At 38.8% G+C, this 25,400-nt stretch overlaps 1 protein-coding gene and 1 pseudogene across 1 annotated transcript; both read right to left on the minus strand.

The window, feature by feature from the left end:
* Positions 1-1,886: 1,886 nt before the first annotated feature.
* Positions 1,887-15,913, minus strand: LOC142615915 (putative mannitol dehydrogenase; annotated as a pseudogene).
* Positions 15,914-21,745: 5,832 nt separating this feature from the next.
* LOC142615113 (putative mannitol dehydrogenase) lies at positions 21,746-24,383 on the minus strand. The gene is made up of 5 exons (XM_075787807.1): positions 24,196-24,383; positions 23,600-23,713; positions 22,689-23,202; positions 22,441-22,594; positions 21,746-22,255 (listed from the first exon to the last, which is right to left on the minus strand). The coding sequence occupies exons 1-5, from the start codon at positions 24,291-24,293 to the stop codon at positions 22,050-22,052; spliced, it is 1,086 nt and encodes a 361-aa protein (XP_075643922.1). The 5' UTR covers positions 24,294-24,383; the 3' UTR covers positions 21,746-22,049.
* Positions 24,384-25,400: the final 1,017 nt, after the last annotated feature.

The raw sequence follows: 25,400 nt of genomic DNA on the forward strand, positions 1-25,400 counted from the left end.
TTTGAATTTTAGATATTATATAGATGGATTATAAAATGAGAGAAAGGAAATTACTGTGTGGTAGTTGCACTAAAGGAACGAAGGAGACACAAATATATATATACACAAATCCAACAGAAGAACAATGGCCACCTTCTTTGACTTCTTCTATAACCATTATATATATATATATATATATATATATATATATATATATATATATATATATGCAGCTACCCTTTGAATTTTAGATATTATATAGATGGATTATAAAATGAGAGAAAGGAAGTTACTGTGTGGTAGTTGCACTAAAGGCACGAAGGAGACACAAATATATATATACACAAATCCAACAGAAGAGCAATGGCCACCTTCTTTGACTTCTTCTATAACCATTATATATATATATATATATATATATATATATATATATATATATATATATATATATATATATGCAGCTACCCTTTGAATTTTAGATATTATATAGATGGATTATAAAATGAGAGAAAGGAAGTTACTGTGTGGTAGTTGCACTAAAGGCACGAAGGAGACACAAATATATATATACACAAATCCAACAGAAGAGCAATTGCCACCTTCTTTGACTTCTTCTATAACCATTATATATATATATATATATATATATATATATATATATATATATGCAGCTACCCTTTGAATTTTAGATATTATATAGATGGATTATAAAATGAGAGAAAGGAAGTTACTGTGTGGTAGTTGCACTAAAGGCACGAAGGAGACACAAATATATATATACACAAATCCAACAGAAGAACAATGGCCACCTTCTTTGACTTCTTCTATAACCATTATATATATATATATATATATATATATATATATATATATATATATATATGCAGCTACCCTTTGAATTTTAGATATTATATAGATGGATTATAAAATGAGAGAAAGGAAGTTACTGTGTGGTAGTTGCACTAAAGGCATGAAGGAGACACAAATATATATATACACAAATCCAACAGAAGAACAATGGCCACCTTCTTTGACTTCTTCTATAACCATTATATATATATATATATATATATATATATATATATATATATATATGCAGCTACCCTTTGAATTTTAGATATTATATAGATGGATTATAAAATGAGAGAAAGGAAGTTACTGTGTGGTAGTTGCACTAAAGGCACGAAGGAGACACAAATATATATATACACAAATCCAACAGAAGAACAATGGCCACCTTCTTTGACTTCTTCTATAACCATTATATATATATATATATATATATATATATATGCAGCTACCCTTTTAATTTTAGATATTATATAGATGGATTATAAAATGAGAGAAAGGAAGTTACTGTGTGGTAGTTGCACTAAAGCCACGAAGGAGACACAAATATATATATATACACAAATCCAACAGAAGAACAATGGCCACCTTCTTTGACTTCTTCTATAACCATTGTTATCCTACTCTTATCAGTTACGAAGGGACGCATTGGCAATTTCTAATATGTACCTGTAATTATATAGAACCTTTAGAAAAGAAGAGGATGAAATGAATGTAACATTGCTATATGATACCTAGACAAGTAGCATATGTTCTGTTAGACATTTTAGTTTTCCGTCTAGGCAGCAGGAATCTATATAATTGTCCATTACATTGCAAGAACCTGGCCATTGTCTGATTGAAGTTAAGGGAACTTTTGAAAAATTCATGACGTGAATATTTTCCAACTTACCTTTGCGTTGGTACACAACTTTGTTCTAAAATCTTTACAATGCACCAACAAAGTGCTTGCTGAAACCGTTTGCATTAACAATATATAGAAAAAAAAATGTTCTCTGTTCTCTCTTCCTCTGTCAATTTCCAACCACATTGACGATAGAGCCATAGAGGCCATAGCATCAAGTATATTCAGCAACTCCCATCCCTAGCAGCTTGGAGTTTAGGTGTGGTCCAAATGTCTTAAACCCTATACCTAACAAAATGACATAGCATTGTAATTGAAGAAAGACAATAAAACAAACTTAAATTCCGAAGTGACTTATTAACCCAATGGTAGTAGTATTTAAGAAGACATTCCCAATCTGAGAAAGGGAAGAGATTGCATGGGCCAACAACTCACTGGGTGTTTAAGATCCCAAACCAAAAATCACTTCATTTCTCATTTATTAAATCTGGCCTTTTACGCCAGCTCCTGACCGTAGGTTTTCTTAACAAGCAACTTTGGATCCCATTTTCAGATCAAATGTAACAAATGTTAAATGTAATATACTTACTCACGAGTAATGGAAAGACTGGTAACTCAACTGGCTTCTCTGGCATACCAACCATAACGAGCCTTCCTTGTATTTTCAATAGACCAATTAGAGGCAGGAGAGGGCAGAGACTGTATCAATGATACCATCCAATGTGCCCTGGGTAGCCTATATAGTAGATAGAGTTAGAAACTTAGATAATGTACACTTATTGTAACTCACATAATAACTTGACAATGCATGTTAACATTCTCTGATTTTAGTACCTGCATCTGATCTTGGTCTTTGCTAACCAAAAAGGAGTCAGCACCAAGATGTTCTAAAGCTTCCTTTTTTTTTTTTTTTTTTTCCTGTGATGTACTGATAACTGTCACCTTAACCCCCACAGCTTTAGCAAACTTCACAGCAACATGGCCTAGACCACCGAGGCCAACCACACCCACATGCATACCAGGTTTGTCAAGTCCATAAAATCTCAAGGGACTGTACACTATGATCCCAGCACAAAGGAGAGGGACACCTGCATCAAGTGGTAGGTTGTCTGGAATACGGATCACAAAGTGTTCATTAGAAACCATGGTGTCAGAGTAACATCCATATACGTAGTGGTTCCGTCATAGTACTTAACACCGTGGGTGAGAATCATTTTGGGGCAGTAGTTTTCAAGAATGTCGTCACAGTTATCACAAGACTGACATGCACCAACCATGCAGCCAACGCCAACCTTGTCTCCAACTTTAGACTTTTGTACCTTACTCCCCACCTCTGTCGCTACACCCACAATCTCATGCCTGCATTATCCAATTCAATTCACATGATTTTAATATTTTGTGAAGTAAAATCCATTCATTAGTTTCATTGATAATGTATTAACATTAAATGGACATATATCATGTGAAGTATGGGAAAGGGTTGAATTAAAATGCATACAAATTACACCCTTTAACTGATTTTTTTTCCTTACATGTAGCTTTAATATTTCCATTTTGATCTATAGTTACACATTTGTTTACAATGCATATAGTCCTTCCATCAAACTTTATCAAAGCTATGCTGTTAAACTCATTTATTTTCAAAAACATAACTACGTCATTTATGGGCTTTAACTGCATAATATGTATGGAGTGACTATATTGAAAACATACATATATTAAAAGATTGAAAAAAAAAATTCTAAAGACAAAAGTAAAAACATATTAGAGTTAAAGAATGGAATTTGTAATTTAAACTACTAATAATAACAAGGGAATAATAAGTGCTAATCCAAGTATGATTATTCCAAACATGACAGCAAGCGATCCACTTTGTCTTCTTTGAGGTACAACACACATACAAAAGAACAAAAATAAGTAAATAAAAGAAGAGCAGAGGAACTAAACAGAATCAAAATTGATGATGCCGAAGAAATCACCAGTAAGCTGCGAGTACTCCTCCGATTGAAGCAAAACCTGCGAAGAGAAAGTAGGTGATCGACAGAGAGCACCGGTGTGGTGCCGGCCAAAGACCCTCCGACGATCAAGTTAGAGTCTTTAAAACAACCCTAGAGTGCCAGAGTTGAGGTAATTGTGCGTACCTTTTGTCATGAGGGTTTCTGGGGTTTATATAGTGGAGTAGAGCCGAAATAAACGCCTTGGCGAGGAAGTACTTTCCTTTTAGAAGAGCAATTCGCGGATCTTTGCATATCGTATAGAGCTCTTTTCCTTATAGGGATCCTTTTGACTAAGACCAAACGTGTAGCGAAAGGACTTTCCTTATATTCACGTATGTAGAAGTCAAGATAGATTGAGAATGGAGGTTGGATTACTCCTTCAGCTTTTTCCTGCATAGGTCGTCAACCAATGTGCACCTCCTATATTGCCGTCAGCCTAGGTACGTCTCCAAAGATATCGTCAGCTAAGGACCTTTTCACCTTGGCCGTCAATCTTGACTTCGCTATCTGGATTCCTTTAGCCTAACGTCGCCACGTATGGGGTCTGGCTTTGAACGTCAAAAGAGGTGTCAATGACAATGGCTGACGGATAGTGTATTTCCGTCAGCTTCTTAATGTGCCGTCAACATGTAATAACGTCACTATCAGCTGCCCCCCACTCCATTATCCCGTCAGCTATGGGCGACGGGTCATGGAGTTGGTGTTACTGGGGAAAAGGTGTTTGCATGGTGATTTGTGCCATGTTCATTAAATGGTGGGACACATGTCATAGACTGATTGGCTCCGTGTCTGGACGGGTGTGTCGCTTCGTCTTTCGCGCCTCCTCTCTCCTATATATACCTCACTATTTACCTTTTTTCCACTTTTTTCGCCTTGTTCATCTTGAGAGAAAGAATTCGTCATTGCCAATTTTATCACACCGTCGATCGTGCAACCGTCACCTTCTTGAGACTGTCCTCCTACACGTAAGTTTTCCTTACTTTACCTTTTACTTTTTCTAGTGACGCCCTTTAGTGAAGTCGTCTACCTAGGATCTTAGAAAAACCCGTCGTTTGTAGGTAGTCAGATGTCTAGGGAGACGCTAAGTGATCAATCGTCAATCCGCGATGGAGCGGGTTATGATGAAGTTTTCCCATCAGGTCGTGAGCCCGTGGAGGGCCTATCCTGGTCGTCAGAAAGAGACTCGTCAACTCCTTCTGACGGTGAAGTAGGGAGTTCTAGAGGAAGTGAGGTGAGTAGTGATGAAGAAGGGGTAGACGACGAAGACCAGGGGGTTCGTGGAAAAGCCAGTATCAGTGACGGGGGTGAGAGTGACGGCGACGAGGAAGCCTTAGAGAGCAACTTGGGATCCTCTAGTGATGATCGTCCCTTCATCTTACCCTCAGAGTGGTCCGTCAACAATTTTCTCCCGACGATGTCAGAGAATATTTTCAAAAGTTTACGGTCTCGTTACCAAATACCAGACGACATTCCCATCCGTCTGCCTGAGGAGGGTGAGAAGTGTTACTCGAGACTAACCGCGGACATCGGCATGTATGACGCCATGTTCGCGGCCGGACTGAGACTGCCGCTGACGGCATTACACCGTCAATTGGCTAACTTTCTCGGGATATCCGTCAGCCAGATTGCCCCCAATGCTTGGCGAACCTTCATTGGTGCCGAGATCTTGTGGGGTCGTCTGAGCGGTGGGAACCGTCGGCTGACCTTGGACGAGTTCTTTTGGTGTTATCGTCCTCAGCACATTTCCTCGTCAAAAGGAGTGTATCATTTTCCAGTGAGGGATAAGGAGTTGAAGTTAGTGTCAGATATGCCTGACTCCAATAGGAAGTGGAAGGGCAGATACTTCTTTGTAGAAGGAACAAATTGGGTATGTCGTTAGGAGGAGTGGGGGTCAATGCCCAATGGTTTTGATACCACATGGGCTTATGTTAGAGATTCAGGTTAATCTCGTCGACCCTTCTCGCCTCGTCTACTTTTTTGCTGTCCTAACCCGTCACTTTACACTGCAGCTAACAACTGTCCACGTATCATCGCGGAGCAAGAGGATTTCATTCGTCGAGTGACGGTCATTCCCTTGGACGAGAGGAAGTGTCAGGATCTAATCACATTAGATACTCTTCACTTATATTATGGTGGTCCTGAGCCGACGGAGGAGGCTTGCAAATTGAACGCTTATTCTCGCCGACGTGAGTGTCCTTCAACTTCTTGTCTTTATCCTGACGTTGTCTCTTTCTAACCCTAATTCTTCACAGAAATGGAGTCAGCTAAACAACGGGTTCGAGCTGCCGCTGCGGCCAAGAAGAAACAGCAAGAGAATGCTGGGGGCGAGTCAACCCCACCGTCAGCCCTCAGGCCTATTGGGAAGGTCGCGGCTAAGAGGAAACCTGACGGTAGGGAAGACCGTCTAAGGAAGAAAACTGCCCTAACTCCCGGGGACAAGTCTTCAAGAAGACCGTCACCTTCCAGGCCCGTTCATGGGGCAGGTAAGGGGCCCATGACCTCGTCAGGCCCTATCTCCCAGGGGTCTGCACGTCGCCTGCTGACCCACAAACATTATGCTGTAGAGGTGACGGAGTCCATTTTGAAGGATGAGGAAATGGACCCTTGTGGCGAGCAGACCGTTGACGAGATAAAGGTGTCAGGCCTTTTCGACCTTACCAGGGTGAGCCTCAATTTCTATTTTGATGCCCGACCAACTTTTTATACCCTGACATTGTCTTGTCCCCTTTTTCTTTCAGGCTATGGTTCGCATGAAGGCACTGTCAAGCAGGTGCTCTGCCAAGGAAGGGGTGATCACCCGTCTGAACGAGCGCGTCAAGTACCTAGCTGACGGTTAGGCGCAGTTCAAGGAGGCGAACCGCATCTTGGGCACGGAGCTGAAGGATTACAAGGAAAAACTGACGGAGGAGACCCGCCGACGGGAGATGGAAACGGAGGCCAAGGTGACGGCGGAGAAGGAGTTGAGGTCCATCCTAGTCCAAGTGGAGACGGCTAGGAACGACGCTGTGACAGAGTTCAAGGATTCGTCAGCCTTTATAGACGCTTGTGCTGCCTACTACGGTGACGGGTTCGAGAACTGCTTGAAGCAAGTAAAATCTGTCTATCCTGACTTGGATTTGTCAAGGATTTCCATGGATAAGTCCATCCTGTCAACCCCTGCAGGTGACGCCGTTCATGAAGAAGCTGATGACAATAATCAGAGAGACAACAGCGTCGTCCTAGCCCAGCCAGCTGCGGATCACTCCGTCACTCTGACTCCAAATCCTCACAATGGCGACCCAAATGCCGTCAGCCCTTCTCTCTCCTGTGCCCAGCCTTTCACTGTTGAAGACGATGGACAACACTGACGCCCTCTTATGAACTTAAAGCCCCTTTTTTTTTCTTTTTTTTGGAGAAGTGTAGACGGAGTTGTAGTATTTGGCGCCCATTTTTCTGGGCTTTTGTAAAGACATTGCCTATTTTAATTTTAATGTCATTTTATGCTTCAAGCATGTGTGTTTTTTATTGTAAGTCAAAATTGTCTGTGATGAGCTCGTCAGCTTAAGGGTGACGGGATTTTTCTCTTTCAATTCAATTTTTTGAACTGATGACGGCGTCAGCTTCTTTTCCATGAAAACATAGGGTCGTTTTTTACCGTTCCGTCAGTTACATGGGCGACGTCGTTGGACAACTTAATTGTATGCCTTAGTTTCCTAACAGCGTCAGCTTCTCTTTCAGCTAATCTAGCTCGATGTATCCATTTGGCAATACGCTCATCATTTCTACGAACAATGCCGTCAGCTAACTTATTATGCCGTCACTTTGAACATAACACCGTTACTTTGAACGTAACACCATCACCTTGTTGCACCATGGCAAGGTAACGAGCCCAAGAGGGAACATATCAGCATTTTATTGCCCTTGTACATCTTATGTGCTTGGTGGTAAGGCCTTCTAGTAATGAGGTCGTCCACCTTGTTGTCCTTAGATTGGGGTCGTCCACTTTATGGATTTTAGAAGAAGGTTGTCCACTTTGTGGACTTTGGAATAGGTCGTCCATTTTGTGGACTTAGGAATAGGCCGTCCACTTTGTGGACTTAGATGTAGGTTGTCCACTTTGTGGACTTATAAGTAGGCCGTCCACTTTGTGGACTTGGAAGTAGGCCGTCCACTTTGTGGACTTGGAAGTAGGCCGTCCACTTTGTGGACTTGGAAGTAGGCCGTCCACTTTGTGGACTTAGAAGTAGGCCGTCCACTTTGTGGACTTAGAGGTAGGCCGTCCACTTTGTGGACCTGGCCATAAGATTGTCCAACTTGTGGACTTAGTTGTAGAGGACTTGCTGTTTTCATCAAGACATAAAAAATTCACTAGTCGTTTCTGAATGAACCTCCTCTTATTATGATGAATGCATGAGTAAAATTTTGTTTGAAATAGGAAAAAATAAACTTTCAGCCCTTTGGAATTAAAACACACTGTAAACAGGAATAGGCTAAGACAGATAATTAAGGATCATAAACTGGTAGTGAGGAGTAACGTTCTGCTTGCTATCTTCTACTGGTAGTACTTTCTGAGGTGCTCGACGTTCCATGGGTGTCGTAGTTTCTGCCCGTCAAGGGTCTCTAGGTGATAGGTGCCCTTTCTTCGCCATGATACGATCTTGTAGGGTCCTTTCCAGTTCAGGCCAAGCTTTCCTTGTGTGGGATCTCTGGCTGCGCCCATCACTTTCCTTAAAACAAGATCTCTGACTTTGAAGTCTCGGTGCTTGACTCGAGAGTTGTAGTGCTTGCTTACAAGGTCCTGGTATCGTGCGAGTCTCTGCTCAGCCACCGCCCTTACTTCGTCAATTAGATCCAGTTGTAAACGAAGCTCTTGATCATTTCTTCCCTCGTCGTGATTGTCCACCCTATAACTTGTGAGTCCTATCTCAGCTGGAATGACCGCTTCACTTCCGTATGTCAGTTGGAAAAGGGTTTCTCCTGTAGGGGTTTGTACTGTCGTTCTGTATGCCCATAATACGCTGGGTAGCATCTCAGGCCATACGCCCTTTGCCCCCACGAGCCAAGTCTTGATGACTCGAAGCAAGGATTGGTTGGTGACTTCCACTTGTCCGTTTGCCTAAGGGTGGGCTGGGGAGGAATAATGGTTCTTGATTCCTAACTCTGAACAGAAGGCTCGGAAGGAGTCGTTGTCAAATTGTTTACCGTTGTCCGAAATTAAGACTCTTAAAATTCCATACCTACAAACAATGTTTCTCCATACACAACCCCTTATATTCTTTTCAGTGATTGTGGCTAGGGCTTCAGCTTCAACCCATTTGGTGAAGTAATCGATGCCGACGACGAGGAACTTCAGCTGCCTTGCTGCCATCGGGAATGGTCCCATGATATCCAACCCCCATTGGGCGAATGGCCATGGGGCAGTTATGGGGGTCAATTCTTCCGCCGGTTGCCGAATGATGTTGCTGAGCCTTTGACACTTGTCGCAAGCTCTCACATAAACCTGGGCGTCGTTTTGCATTGTTGGCCAATAGTATCCGGCCCGAATCAACTTTTATACCAATGACCGTGATCCGGAATGGTTGCTGCATATCCCCTCGTGTACTTCTCTTATAATATAGCTTGCTTCTTCGGGGTCCACGCACCTTAGGTATGGTCGAGAAAAGCCCCTTTTGTAGAGAACGTCCTTTATCAAGACAAACCGTGCAGACCGGACCTTCAGCTTCCTGGCAGCCTCCTTTTCATCAGGCAACATGCCATCTTTTAGGTAGGAGATCAAGGGCGTGGTCCAATTGTTTCCAGAACCAATTTCCTGTATGCAGACAACGTTAATTAATGGTGAGGACTGAATGAAAGAAAGTACCTTGTCGATGGGGGTCATAGGTTCCGCGGATGCAGCTTTGGAAAGTCGGTCGGCATGTTCGTTTTCTCCTCTTGGAATTTGGACTATTTTGGCTTGCAGCCCGTCCATCCTCTTTTTTGCTTGCTCCCAGTACTTCTTCATTCTTTCACCCTTGCACTCGTACTCACCATTTACCTGGCTTGTGACGACTTGGGAGTCGCAATGAACAACCACGTTCGTGGCCCTTACAACTTGAGCAAGGTCTAAACTTGCTATCAGGGCCTCATACTCAGCTTCATTGTTAGTTGTAGGAAAATCAAGGTGAATCATACATTTGAGCTCGTCGCCTTCCGGAGAGTTAAGCACAACCCCTACCCCACCAGCCTTCTTGTTGGATGACCCGTCAGTGAAAATGCCCCACTGGGGATTCTTTTCCTCTTCGCCTTCTGCTCTGGTGAACTCAGCAATAAAGTCAGCCACCGCTTATCCCTTGATGGCGATGCGGGGGCGATATTGTATATCAAATTCACTTAGTTCTACGGACCATAACGCCATTCGTCTGGCAGCCGTAGGGCTGCCCATTGCTCACCGCAAAGGTTTGTCAGTTAGGACGACTATTGTATGGGCTTGAAAATATGGCTTGAGCTTACAGGCCGCTGTAACCAAAGCGAAGGCAAGTTTCTCCATGGGGGGATATCTTTCTTCTGCACCGTGCAATGCCTTCCTCACGTAGTACACGGGTCGTTGGACCTTATCGTCTTCTCTAATTAAGGCCGCGCTGACGGCTGCTGGGAAAACGGCCAGATAGAGGAACAGTTCTTCTCTTGGTTGCGAGGGGCTTAGCAATGGCAGGGAAGAGAGGTAGGCCTTTAAATCTTCGAATGCTTGTTGACACTCGGCAGTCCATTCAAAGGATTTTTTCAATGTTCGGAAAAAAGGTAGACATCTATCTGCAGCCTTCGACACAAATCTGCTAAACGCGGCGACCCTGCCATTAAGGCTTTGTACTTCCTTAATATTTTTAGGAGGGGCCATCCCCATAATGGCCTGAATCTTGCCCGGGTTGGCCTCGATCCCTCTTTGGGAGACCATATACCCCAAGAACTTTCCTGCCGTCACTCCAAAGGCACACTTGCTTGGGTTGAGCTTCATGTTGTAGGAGCGAAGAGTATCAAATGTTTCCTTAAGATCCTCCAGATGAGCTTCTTCTTCTTGGCTTTTGACCAGCATGTCGTCGACATACACCTGGACGTTCCTTCCAATCTGCCGTGCAAACATCTTGTTCATGAGCCTCTGATAGGTTGTGCCAGCGTTTTTCAGGCCGAAGGGCATGACCTTGTAGCAAAAAAGGCCTTGGCTTGTTACGAACGAAGTCTTCTCTTGATCAGCCTCATCCATTCGGATCTGGTTATACCCGGAGAATGCGTCCATGAAGCTTAGCAACTGATGTTTGGCCGTAGAATCCACCAGGACGTCGACCCGTGGGAGGGGGTAGCTATCTTTGGGGCATGCTTTGTTTAAGTCCGTGAAGTCGACGCACATCCTCCATTTCCCGTTGTTCTTTTTGACCATTACGACGTTCGCCATACAATCGGGGTAATACACTTCCCTGATAAATCCTACTTCTTGCAGTTTGCGGACTTCTTCTGCTATTGCTTGGTCTCTTTCTTGGGCAAAGGTTCTTTTCTTCTGTCGGACGGGCGGAAAAGATGGCGACACGTTCAACCTGTGCACCATGATCGACGGGTCGATTCCCGGCATGTCTTCGTGGCTCCATGCGAATACATCTTTGTTTTCTTTCAAGAAAGTTGCGAGTTTCTAACGTACCGCCGGGTCGGCCAGGGTTCCGACTTTTGTCGTTCGCTCCGGGTGGGCTTCGTCGAGATGTACGTCTTCGAGCCTCTCGACGGGCTCTGTCACCACCTGACGTTCTTCTATGTTCATGGCTTGAATGTGATTTTCCATCTCCATCATGGCCACGTAACATTCTCTTGCGGATACCTGATCTCCTCTCAATTCTCCAATTCCATGATCAGTAGGGAATTTTATCATCAAATGGTATGTCGAGGTTACGGCTTTCCATGAGTTGAGGGTTGGACGTCCTATGATGGCATTGTAAGCCGACGAGCAATCAACTACCAGGAACGTTATGTTCCGGGTGACCTGCTGTGGGTATCTCCAACGGTTACCGCTAAAGTGACAGTGCCAAGTGGATGTACCCTCGCCCCTCCAAAGCCAATGAGTGGGGCATTAACCGGAATTAGTCGCTCCCTTTCAATTCGCATCTGTTGGAAAGCAGGATAGTAAAGGATGTCTGCTGAACTACCGTTGTCTACGAGAACTCGGTGTATGTTGTAGTCTCCTGCCCGTATGGTGAAGACCAAAGCGTCGTCATGGGGATGGTGAAGGCGCTGGGCGTCTACTTCCGAGAATTCAATGGGGGGATTTCCAATCTGTGACCTTCCAAGCGCAGGACTTGCCGACTGGACGTTCTGGATCATTCTGATGTATGTCTTTCGGGCTTTTTTGGAAGATCCGGCCCTTGCAATGCCTCCTACAGTCATCCTTATGTCTCTTACGGGTTGCCTGGGGCGATCATTATCTCGCCGAGGGGCTTGATTTTGTGGCGGGTCTGCCCTCTCTTTGTTGACGAACCTTTGTAATCTCCCTCGCCTAATGAGAGCTTCTATTTGCTGTTTCAGGTCGTAGCAATCGGCGGTGTCATGGCCGTGGTCTTGATGAAATCGGCAGTATTTATCCCTTGGTCTCCTATTGGGATCTCCCTTCAGTTTTCCAGGAAAGGCCAAAGTTTCCTCGTCTTTAATCTGCATCAACACCTGGTCGATGGGCATATTTAGGGGAGTGAAGTTCGTGTACCTTCCTGTAGGCGGCTTGGGTCGTCGATCATCTCGTCCTTCTCTGGTTCTCCCCCTTTTTCGTCCATTATCGGGTTTCGTATCTTCCTGTCTCTCCCTTTTCCTGGGTTTATAGTCGTCTCTGGCCAGCAAGGCATCCTCCGCGTTCATGTACTTTGTCACCCTGTAGTATACGTCGGACATAGTCTTTGGGTCATTCTTGCATAGAGAGAACAGGAACTTACCCTCTTGTAGCCCGTTCGTGAATGCTGCCACAAGTTTCTTGTCATCTGCATCGTCTATTGAAAGGGATTCCTTGTTAAAGCGGGCTATATAGGACCTTAATGTCTCGTCTTCACGTTGTTTAATGCCCAGTATACACACGATATACCTCTTGTGTCGATGACTTCCAATAAAGTGTGACACGAACTGTGCGCCCAGTTCCTTAAAAGTGCCGATAGAATTAGGCGTCAGCCTGGTGTACCAATCCCTCGCAGGCCCCTTCAAGGTGGTAAGAAAAGCCCTGCACATGATTTCATCCGGTACACCCTGAAGATGCATTAGGGTTCTAAAAGACTCCAGGTGGTCCAACGGATCCTTGGATCCGTCATAGTTTTCCACATGGGGCATGCGAAACTTTGGAGGAACGGTGCATGAATTCACCAATGCTGTGAAAGGCGAATCCATTCTATGAACTAGATCGTCCAGATTGCTTGATACCCGTCCTCTGAGGGCGTTCATCATCACATCCATGCGTTCCCTCATCTCCTGCATCTCGGCTGTGATATGATGTGGTAGGGAGTCCGAGGCGGATGACGGGTTTGTCTCCGGCCGCTCCAGCCTAGTCGGTGCGGTGCTACCTTCAGGCCTGATAGCATTCCTCCCCTCCGGGCTCGCTACTTCCTGGTCCTCCCCTGGCGCACTTTGGTGTGCGGTCATCTGCCGTAGTTGCTCTTCTAAGTCGTGATTCTGTTTAGTCAGGTGCTTAACAGTGGCAGCAAGCGTCTGAACTTGTCTCTCTAGCGCTGTAGCATGTGGTTCGTCGCCTTGGTTGTTATTCGTTGCCATCGATCGAGTGAGTACCATGCAACTTTTTGTCTCAGGGATAGAGCATGACTGAGATACTTGAGAACGTCACTTTTCCCCACAGACGGCGCCAACTGATGATGCTGAAGAAATCACCAGTAAGCTGCGAGTACTCCTTCGATTGAAGCAACACCTGCAAAGAGAAAGTAGATGATTGACAAAGAGCACCAGTGTGGTGCCGGCCAAAGACCCTCCAACGATCAAGTTAGAGTCTTTAAAACAACCCTAGAGTGCCAGAGTTGAGGTAATTGTGCGTAACTTTTGTCATGAGGGTTTCTGGGGTTTATATAGTGGTGTAGAGCCGAAATAAACGCCTTGGCGAGGAAGTAATTTCCTTTTAGAAGAGCAATTCACGGATCTTTGCATATCGTATAGAGCTCTTTTCCTTATAGGGATCCTTTTGACTAAGACCAAACGTGTAGCGAAAGGACTTTCCTTATATTCACGTATGTAGAAGTCAAGATAGATTGAGAATGGAGATTGGATTACTCCTTCAGCTTTTTCCTGCATAGGTCGTCAACCAATGTGCACCTCCTATATTGCCGTCAGCCTAGGTACGTCTCCAAAGATATCGTCAGCTAAGGACCTTTTCACCTTGGCCGTCAGTCTTGACTTCGCTATCTGGATTCCTTTAGCCTAATGTCGCCACGTATGGGGTCTGGCTTTGAACGTCAAAAGAGGTGTCAATGACAATGGCTGACGGATAGTACATTTCCGTCAACTTCTTAATGTGCCGTCAGCATGTAATAACGTCACTATCAAAAATCATGATTTTTATTTTAGGAAAACAATTTTTCCTTACAAGCGGGGTTTTATCTATATAGAGAATCAAGTAATACAAATAATAGTTTCTCAAAAAAAAGAAAAAGAAAAAAACAAAGTAATACAAATAACAACGGTCAAAGTCTTGACAACAAAAAATATATTGTGCTCTATAAAACTGATATGCTTTGTTTTGTTTTGTTGATAGGATGACATGCTTTGTTGAATAGTCAAAAGGAGCACATCCTTCTTTAAAATAAACAAAAGAGTACCACCATAGATTATAATACTATGGAATTTTGAATATTATAACACATAGAATATTGATCCATCTCTATACAATTATGTGAAATATTCAAGCTAACAAGCACAAATACAAGTATGGATATGCGTGATTATCAAAAAATATATATATACATGAATACAAGTATACATACGAGTACGATATGACAATACGACAATTTTTGAAAAAAATAAGACATTGGTACAAGTATAATGGGACATGTTTATTAAATAATTATTAAATTTTTTTATTTTCTATATAATATTAAGCTTTTTTTTTTCATATAATGTTAAATATTAAATATATATCAAATTAAGAGTAATAATAAATAATAAAGCAAATTTATGACTATTAAAGAGTGTTTAGAAATTAGAATATAAACCAAAAATATAAAATATTTATTAATTTTCAAATGCACTATTATTATTTAGAACATGAATGTTTTCTTTATTTTGTGAAATGACATGGTTGGGACATCCATGCAAAAGTGTCCTAGGCATGTCAAGTGTCCAACACAGGTGCGACATCTCAAATGAAGTGTCCGTGCTTCTTAATATTTAGTACATTATAATTCTTTATGACAAGGTAAAGATATAGTGATAGATGTATGATTCCTAGGAAACATTAACGTTAACATACCCAGGGATAAATGGGTAGGTGGATGTGCCTCATTCGTTCATGACCATGTGAAGATCCGAGTGGCATATCTTACAAAAATGAACTTTGAACGTTACGTCCTTCTCTCCCGTTGCCCTACAAAGTACAAACATACCATTCCATTTTATATTAAGCACAAACCAATAATTCAAAACTAAAAAAAAAGAAAAAAGAAAAGATGTTAAAAGTGATGGATCATTATCAATATTAATTGGCTAATCACCACGCACACCATGATTAATTGATCAAATAAAGCCAAGAGCCCTTCTCTTCAATGTAGGTGCTTCCCTTTCACTAATTATCGAAATTTTTATAGGAAGAAGAAGTTAAAAGTCTTATAACTCGATTGACACTTTTTGTATTTACAATATAAATGTCTAGATTTAGATCTCCTATCCCCAAGTATTGAATTATATATATATATATATATATATATATATATATATATATAATCTTTATAATAACACAGTAGAATGGTCAAATAAAACAAAATAAAAATTAGAATAAATGCAAGCCTTTTCAAAATATATAGCAAAAGTATAATTGAATAACCAATTTCGTTTTTATGGGCTCTTCTCCCCATAGTACACGAGGAAAACAAAATGATTAATTGATTATAATGGCATAACAAAATGATAACCAAAAAAAAAAAAAAAGGATAAGAGAGAGAGAGAGAGAGAGAGAGAGAGAGAGAGAGAGAGAGAGAGAGAGGAGGCCAGAAGTATCTTTGGCTGCCCAGCCAAAGGCCTTGTTGGGGTGCTCCACCTCTGGTGATTTCGCCATTGAATATTCTCTAGAAAGCAGCTCTATATGAAGAAACAATTGGAATGTTATAGCAATGCAATTCCCCAATGCCAGTAAAGACTAGTAAGTTTGTGATATAGTAATAAAATGTATCTGTTTATATATACAATACTAGATTATATAAGGGACTGTTGAAGGTTTGGTGAGGTATTATATATCTTAGCAAATGAGAACTCAATGTGTGTATATATATATATATATATATAAAAGTCTCGGCGATAAGTTTTACTTAATCCTTAATTTTATACGCTTTTGCACTTGTCTATTCTGCTTATAAGTTAATTTGAGCATATCTTGTTTTATTGATATATTATTGATATTGCTTTGTAACTTTGTTAATCTTGGACAATTTTCCAAACTATACTTCCAACATATATTGGAAGTATAGTTTGGAAAATTTTCCAAATTGATTAACAAAGTTACAAGGCAATATCAATAATATATCAATAAAACAAGATATGCTCAAATTAACTTATAAGCAGACAAGTGCAAAAGCGTATAAAATTAATGATTAAGTAAAACTTACTACCGAGACATGGAACTAAATTCGCTGTCCTTAAGAAGCGATTTCGCCCCCACTAGAATGAATTTGTAGGTGCAAATGGCTCAAGTGGTCGCTCTCCAGGATACAACGGCAACTCTGTTAATGTGCACTCACAAACAGAGATTCGAACTTATCACAAATAGCCAAAAGAAATTTTTTAGCAAAAACAGAGGAGCAAAAGTATCAAAGTAATATGTGTTTTATTATTTTCAACTAATATCATATATCCAGAATTTTGATAGTCTTAGAGCTCTAATATCATATATGTGTTTTCAACAAAGGAATTTTCTTTCCCATTGCCGCAGCAAGTTGTTATGTATTTTCTGCAAAATAGGGGAAATTGCGGCTGACTATTTTTTTAAGAAAATATGAGATGATTGAGGGTTTTGTTTACTGCCAAAAATTCCCTCGCCAGCTAAGGAAAATTCTAGAGCATGGACTTGGACTTTACAAAAAAATATTATGGGCTTCTGTCCTTTTTTTTTTCATTTCACTCAGGTTCTCTGTTCATGTTCTTTGCCTTCAAATTTCCAATCAATTCAGTGACTTCATTGGTAACTTCTCTCATTAACTTAATTATTCAATTTATTCTTTCAATTATTAGTTTAGCATAGCATTTTAGTTTATTTATGATTTTGTGTATGTTGTGGATTTGATTTAGAGAACTTTATTGTTTGTGAAATATTTACAGAGTAGCATTATTGTTTGGATGTAATGAACTTATTTGCTATTTGTCATTTGGATGTAAATGTAATGACTAATGAACTTATTTATTTGATTTTGTTGAAAGCTAATTATGTTAAGGATGATTGTTTGGTAATGTTATTATGTTAAATTCTTTAAAAAAAATGTTATATACTTATATTTTTTTTTAAAGAAAACATATTTATTACTATTGGTTTGTTAGTTTTAGTATATTAAAAAATTATTAATTATTTATATAATTTAAATAATTAATAATTAAATTATTTATGACGTCGCCGGTTCAACTATGAGTTGGACTCCGATCCAACCAAAAAACTGGTAATTAACTCCTTGACTGGTTCTTTCACCGTACCAGTTTTTAAAACCATGAGCCACACACAATTGTTGACTCCAAATTTCAAGCCCAAAGCTCAAACGTGTCATGATGGAAATTGTTTTGCTTATCTTATTTATTTACTAGCTATTTGCAACGATCCAGCCATCCAGATGTTGATTACTTAAAAAAAAAAAAAAAACTGTATACAGGTTTTGAATAATCATCACTCTTGAACCACTTTTCTGCTAATCCAATTTCATCACTTGAAACATTTTTTTTTCTATTGTGAATCCAAATTGTTTCCTTAAAAATTAGAAATAAATAATTTATTTTATATAGAATCATAGATTTGGATCTTTTATGTAGCCAGCTTCGGGTATGAACATGAAGAAGATCTTTTATGTATTGGCATTTTTTAAGCCAATTGTTGTAAAGGAGCATCAAGGGTTGATGTGAAGGGTGCCAAATGAGTGGGTTTAGGGTGGACATAATTGGGTTGGGTATCTAAAACTCATCTACCCATTAAAACCCATTTAACTAATTACTTCTAACACAAACTCAATCCAACCCAATTATTATGGGTAAACCCCAACTCACCCAATTATCCAATTATCAAAATCACCAAAATGCCCCTAAAGTGATAATGACTAAAGTACTCTAAAATCTTCAAAAATGACCAAAATACCCCAAACCCTTAAAGTTACCAAAATAACTCCAAAACCCAAAAAATTACCAAAATACCCCCAAAATCCAAAAAAATAACCAAAATACCCCGAAACTTACAAAATGACCAAAATACCCTCGAAACCCAAAAAATGACCAAAATACTCTCGAAACCTAAAAATTACCAAAATACTCTCAAAATCCAAAAAATAACCAAAATACCCCCCAAAACCTTAAAATTACCAAAATAACCCTAAAACCCCAAAAATGACCAAAATACCCCTTGAAACCTAACAATTACCAAAATACCTCTCAAACAAAAAATGACCAAAATACCCCCGAAACCTAAAAAATGACCAAAATACTCCTGAAACCTGAAAAAAAAAAAAAATACCAAAATACCTCTGAAACCTAAAAATGGCCAAAATAATGCCGAAGCCTAAAAATTGACCGAAATAACCTCGAAACCTAAAAATGACCAAAATACCCCCAAAACCTAAAAAATGGCCAAAATAACCTAGAAACCTAAAAATGACCAAAATACCCCCTAAACTTAAAAATGACCAAATTACCCCCTAAACTTAAAAAATGATCTAGATACCCTCGAAACCTAAAAAATGACCAAAATACCACTGAAACCTAAATATGACCAAAAAAACCCCTAAACTTTCAAATGACCAAAATATCCTCGAAACCTAAAATTGACCAAAATACCCCGAAACTTATAAAATGACAAAAATGCCCCTTAAACTTGTAAGTCGATAAAAATATACCCTAAACCAAAAAAATGACCAGAATCCCCTCTAAAACTAAAAAATGACCAAAATACTCCCTAAACATAAAAAATGACCAAAATACCCCCTAAACCTAAAAAATGAATAAAATACACCGGAAACCTAAAGAATGACTGAAATATCCCCAAAACCTAAAAGTGAATAAAAGACCTCCAAAACCTAGAAAATTACCAAAATAGCCCCAAAATGTAAAAATTAACGAAACACCCCTAAAATCTAAAAAATTAGTGACATTCCCTTGAAACTTGCAAGATGACTAAAATACTCATCGAACCTTTAATTTAACGAAAATACCCTCAAAACATCCAAAATACCGCAAACCCCTATTTTGGTAATTTTAAAGGCTTCAGGTGTATTTTGTTCATCTTGGTATGTTGGTCATTTTGGATATTTTGAGGGATGTTTTGGCCGTTTTATAGTTTTAGAGCTATTTTGGTCGTTTTAGAGGTTTCAAGGTATTTTTGGTAATTTTAGAGGTTTTGGGTTTATTTGGGTCATTTTAAAGGTTTATGTGTATTTTCGTCACTTTATAGGTTTGTGGATATTTTGGTCATTTTTTAGGTTTCAGGGGTATATTAGTCATTTTATAGTTTTAGGGGGTATTTTGTTCTTTTTCTAGTTTTGGTTTATTTTCGTCAATTTTTATGCTTTGGGGTTATTTTGGTCATTTTTTAGGTTTCAGGGGTATTTTGGTTATTTTAGAGGTTCAAGGGTATTTTTGGTCATTTTAGAGGTTTCGGGGTTATTTTGGTCAATTTTTAGGCTTCAAGGTTATTTTGGCCATTTTTTAGGTTTCAAAGGTATTTTGGTAATTTTTTGGATTTCAGGGGTATTTTGATCATTTTTTAGGTTTCGGGGCTATTTTGGTAATTTTTTGGGTTTTAGGGGTATTTTGGTAATTTTTTGGGTTTAAGGTTATTTTGGTAATTTTTTGAGTTTTGAGGGTATTTTAGTAATATTAGGTTTCGGGGTATTTTGGTCATTTTTTGGGTTTCAAGGGTATTTTGGTCAATTTTTGGATTTTAGAGTATTTTGGTCATTTTATGGGTTTTTGGGGTATTTTTATCATTTTTTGGGTTTTAGGGGTATTTTGGTTATTTTTTGGTTTTGGGGGTATTTTGGTAATTTTTAGGTTTCAGGGGTATTTTGGTCATTTTTAGGTTTCAGGGGTATTTTGGTCATTTTTAGGTTTAGGTGTTATTTTGGACATTTTTTAGGTTTTGGGGGTATTTTGGTAATTTTTAGTGGTTTTGGGATATTTTAAAGTTAGGTGATTTGTAGAAATGATACTTGTATCATAATTGGGTCTAATTGGGTACTCAATTAAAACCCAATAAACATTAATGTTAATTGGGTTAATACCCATTTAACCCAATTAATAATTGGGTGGGTTTGGATGGGCAAATGAGTTTGGGTTGATTTTGCCACCCCATATTGTGACTTTGGTCAATTAAACGGACTTGGGTTGTTTTGGGATTGGGATAAGTCTAATTTGTCAAAATTTGCCGTTAGTTGGTGCCTATGTGCAAATTTCACATCACTTAAAAAATTAAGCATACTATTGGATGCTGAGGAGGGACTAAATTTTTTTTTAATTTTAATTTTAGGGACTAAACCATCGTTTGGAAGGGGGAACTCAATGAAATGGAAATGAATGAATAGAATAATTTTAGAATATTCTTATCTTTCTTTTATTTGGGAGTTTTAATGGAAGAAATGAAATGTTCATTCTCTTGTTTGAGAGTTTAAGTGGGAGGGAACGAAATGAGTAGGAGAGAACACTCATTCCTCTCTATTCTCGCAAAACCTCAAATTTTCATTCTCCTGAAACTTTAGAAACCAGAAACACTAATTTGGCATTTTTAAACCACAAAATGCTTGGTTTCCATTTCGGTTGTAGGTGTAACCAACTTGCTATTAAGGATATGACAGAAAGAAATAATAGAAAAAGCACTCCAAAATTGTATTATTTATTTGACACTAATGGTTGAAGTGAATTTTTTGAAGATAAAATGGATTATAGGAGTGTGTGACTCAAACTTCCTTCTTGCATGCATCCTCTGGATTCAAATATTTTCTATTGATTCCTTTCAAAAAAACAAATAATTTGAATAGTTTGAATAGAAGGTCATATCTTTTCTTATCAAAGATCAATCCTGAACTTGACGGATCTTTCCCGAAAACCTAAGGGTTCCTCCACAAGGTTATTCCACAGAGGGTGAGTCAGGGCCTAAGATCAGGCCGAAAGGTGTAGAGAGTTGTTGTGAATCGATCCAAATTGAAGAAAGAATCGATAATTTATTAATAAAATTTATCGTACGAGAATAAAGATAAAGTCCCATTTCGGCAATGCAATGTAGTTGGACTCTCATGTCGATTCGAATGAATCATCTTTTCCGCGGAGGTAAATCTTTGTCTACCCAAGTCCAACCCATTGGCACCCTTTAGGGGTTCTAACCAGGGAGCATGCAAATCCCAAAAACGCATAGTTTCTCCCCCAAAGGCGTAGTCGATGGACAATACGTGAATATTCCTATACTGCCCCTTGTTGGTCCCGAGAGACGGAGGAGGCTGGATTAGCCGAAAGATGCTTGGTAGGTAAATTTTAAGCACCAACAAAGTATTTTCACCATTCATTAATGTATGTTCTTTTGGTGATGTTTTCAAACTCTATGCATTACTTTTATTATGGTTATATTGATTGGGTAAATGTATACATTTTAAAAAAATAATAATAATTAAGATGCGAACAAGTAAAATGACATAGCATTGTAATAGAAGCCAGGCAATGAAGCAAACTGAAATTTATGTGTATATTAACACAAAGTTACCGGATGGGACTATATTCCCAATTTGAAAAGGAAAGAGATTGTATGGGACTATAACTCACTGGATGTTTATCCCAAACCAAAAATCACTTCATCCCTCATTTATCACAAATGCAACCCATTACATTTTTGTCTCACTGTGAGGAAGAAATATTCAGTAAACCGAAAAACAAAGATTAGAGTCTAGGAGATACCAGAAGATAACTTAATCAACTAAAAGATATTCTCATCTCACCAATGAGCCTTACTAAAAAAACAGTAAAAATCAATTGCTCGACTTCAATGTGTTCCCAATATCAATGACAAATCGGTATCTGACATCTGCTTTTAGAAGTCGTTCCATTGCAGTGTTCACATAATCAATTGGAATAACCTCAATGTCAGCTGTTATGTTGTGTTTGGCTGCAAAATCAATCATTTCTTGTGTTTCCTTCATGCCTCCAAAGCAACTACCACCCAATAATTTCCTTCCTGTCATTCCATAACATTTATTAATACACAATTTATCAATGGAAATGCATATGCAGCAATTAGGCTTGTACAACACTAAAGAAAATAATAATAATACACCCAGACTTATATAATTACTAAGTCATATCAACATAACAAGCAACTTTGGATCCCCTTTTCAGATTCAAATGTAACAATTGTATTACCCATTAGTAATGGAAAGACTGGTAACTCAAGTGGCTTCTCTGGTAAACCAACCATAACGAGTTTTCCTTGTGTCTTCAATAGACCAATTAGAGGCAAGAGAGGGTGTTGAGCAGAGACTGTATCAATGATACCATCCATTGTGCCCTGGGCAGCCTATATAGTAGATAAGTTAGAAACTTAGATAATGTACACTTATTGTAACTCACACATGCTAACTTGACAATGCAACATGTTAACATTTCAGTACCTGCATCTGGTCTTGGTCTTTGCTAACCAAAAAGGAGTCAGCACCAAGATGTTCCAAAGCTTCCTTCTTCTTGTTGGGTGATGTACTAATCACTGTCACCTTAACTCTCATAGCTTTAGCAAACTTCACTGCAACATGGCCTAGACCACCAAGGCCAACCACACCCACATGCATACCAGGTCTGTCAAGTCCATAAAATCTCAAGGGACTGTACACTGTGATCCCAGCACAAAGGAGAGGGGCACTGGCATCAAGTGGAAGGTTGTCTGGAATACGGACCACAAAGTGCTCATCTGAAACCATGGTGTTAGAGTAGCCTCCATATGTGATGGTTCCATCATAGTACTTAGCACCATAGGTGAGAATCATTTTGGGGCAGTAATTTTCAAGGTTGTTGTCACAGTTATCACAAGAATGACATGCACCAACCATACAGCCAACGCCAACCTTGTCTCCAACTTTGAACTTTTGTACCTTGCTCCCCACCTCCGTCACTACACCTACAAACTCATGCCTGCATTGTCCAATTCAGTTCCCATGGTTTCAATATTTTATGAAGTAATAAAATCCATTCACTCTGTTTCATTGATAATGTACTAACATGTAATGGACATATAGCATGTGAAGTATGGTAAAGTGTTGAATTGAAATGCATACAATGTTTAATCTATTTAAGTTACACATTTGTTTATAATGTTTAGTCCTTCCATAAAACCTTTATCCGAACTATGCTGTTACATTTTATTTATTTTCAAAAACATATTTATGTCATTTTGGCTTTAGCCGCGTTATATGGATGGAGTGGCTACTTTGAAAACGTACATATATTATAGAAGTAGGATTCCTAGGAATCGTTAACATTAACATTAACATTCCCATGTATCAAAAAAAAAAAAAAAACATTAACATACCCAGGGATAAGTGGGTAGATAGACGAGCCCCATTCGTTCTTGACCATGTGAAGATCTGAGTGGCATATCCCACAAAAAAGAACTTTGAATGTTACGTCCTTCTCTCCCGTTGCCCTGCAAGCATACCATACCATGTTATATTTAGCAAAAACCAACAATTCAGAACTAAATTTTCTTTAAAAAAAAAATGTTAAAAAGGATGAATCATTATTGATAATAGTTGAGTAAACACCATGCACCATGATTAATTTTGATCATGGTCTAGACTCAGATTCCCATCCACAAGTAACTAATTTTTTTTATAAATATAAAACATTCTCTATAATATCACAATAGAATAAATGAAAGCCTTTTCACTATTGTCTTTCATCCAAAAAAAGAAAAGAAAAAGGAATGCATAACAAAAAGATCCAATTTCATTTGAGATAAAAATGCGAATGATCCAATTTCATTTTTATTGGCTCCTCCCCATAGTATATGAGGAAAACAAAATGATTATAAGGCATAACAAAATGATCCAATTTCTTAAGATAATCAAAATTTTAGATTAAAAAGAAAAAAAAAAATCAAGCAAGATTGAATGAGAGAGAGAGGACCTTCTTGAGAAATTGAAGGGAGAGAGGAGGCCAGAAGTATCCCTGGCTGCCCATCCAAAGGCCTTGCTGGGGTGCTTAATCTCTGGTGATTTCGCCATTGAATTTTCTCTAGAAACCAGGCTATATATGAAGCAACAATTGGAACGTTTTAGTAATGACTAGTAAATAAGTTTGTGATTTAAGTACAAATAATGTACCTATATATATATATATATATAGTAGTAGAAATGAGGGACTGTTAGTGTGGTGACGTATTGGCTCAGCAAATGGGAGCAAGAGTCTGACGTTAGACAAAATTTCAAACTTTCTTGTTGACCACTCTACTGTTTTCTCGAACCAGGAAAAGTTAAGGAAGAGGAGTTTCTTATGGCTTCTTAGTTCTTTTGCCAAGTCTTCTAAAAAAAAATAGTTTTTTTCCCACACTTTCGGTCGGTTTTGTTGATCCGTACGTTTTCTTGTTGTGTTGCCAAAAAGTGCCTTCTTTTTTTTTTTTATAATATTATTCATTTCCTATTTGAAGATTTTGCTGTTTATGGTTCCATTGTGGTTGGTTAGGATATTCATATTCATTTTTTTCACATTCATTTTTTAAATTTAACATTTTAATTTTTAAATTTTTTTATTTAATGGTTGAGATTGAAAGTTTCTTTTTTGAATTTTCAATCTCAACTATTTATTACTATTATATCAAGTCTGTTGGTCTATTTTGTTGTTACCTACCCAAAAAAGATTGGGTTTATATTACTAAAAAAATAAAAATAAAAATAAAAAAAATCTCCGAAATCCTTCTAAAGTGACATATGTCCTTTATTTTTTTTTTAATAACTAAAATATGATTAATAAATGCTATTTTCTTATATATAACAATAAAAATGTTTATATATAATATTAATAAAAATTAAAATAATTTTAACTCCAAACCATAAAATCAAAATTTATTATTTCATACAAAAGGGAAAAAAGTCCAAAAATAATGAAGAATGTTTTTACTAACAAGATTTCCTTATATATTCTATATATGTTATTATGGTATAAGAGTAATTAGAAGAAATAACTCAGTTTTGTTAAGTCGTTCCACATCGGTAAGGTGTAATATTGAGAAGGAGTTTATCATGTGTTCCGCGACCCTAACTGCCGCATGTAATTTTGGTGTTGGCGTATGAGTGTATTCCCTTATCTCATTCCCCTTCCCCTATATATATATA

The sequence above is a fragment of the Castanea sativa genome, chromosome 11 (genome assembly GCF_040712315.1).
Source record: "Castanea sativa cultivar Marrone di Chiusa Pesio chromosome 11, ASM4071231v1".
Lineage (NCBI taxonomy): Eukaryota > Viridiplantae > Streptophyta > Magnoliopsida > Fagales > Fagaceae > Castanea > Castanea sativa.

Bases quoted from the DNA above. Each gene is read 5' to 3' on its own strand.
- LOC142615113 (XM_075787807.1), bottom strand. From the start codon at position 24,293: ATGGCGAAATCACCAGAGATTAAGCACCCCAGCAAGGCCTTTGGATGG. The intron at 23,714-24,195 runs GTCCTCTCTCTC...GTATGCTTGCAG, and splicing joins CCCTTCAATTTCTCAAGAAG to GGCAACGGGAGAGAAGGACG. The intron at 23,203-23,599 runs GTATGTTAATGT...TGGACAATGCAG, and splicing joins ATCTACCCACTTATCCCTGG to GCATGAGTTTGTAGGTGTAG.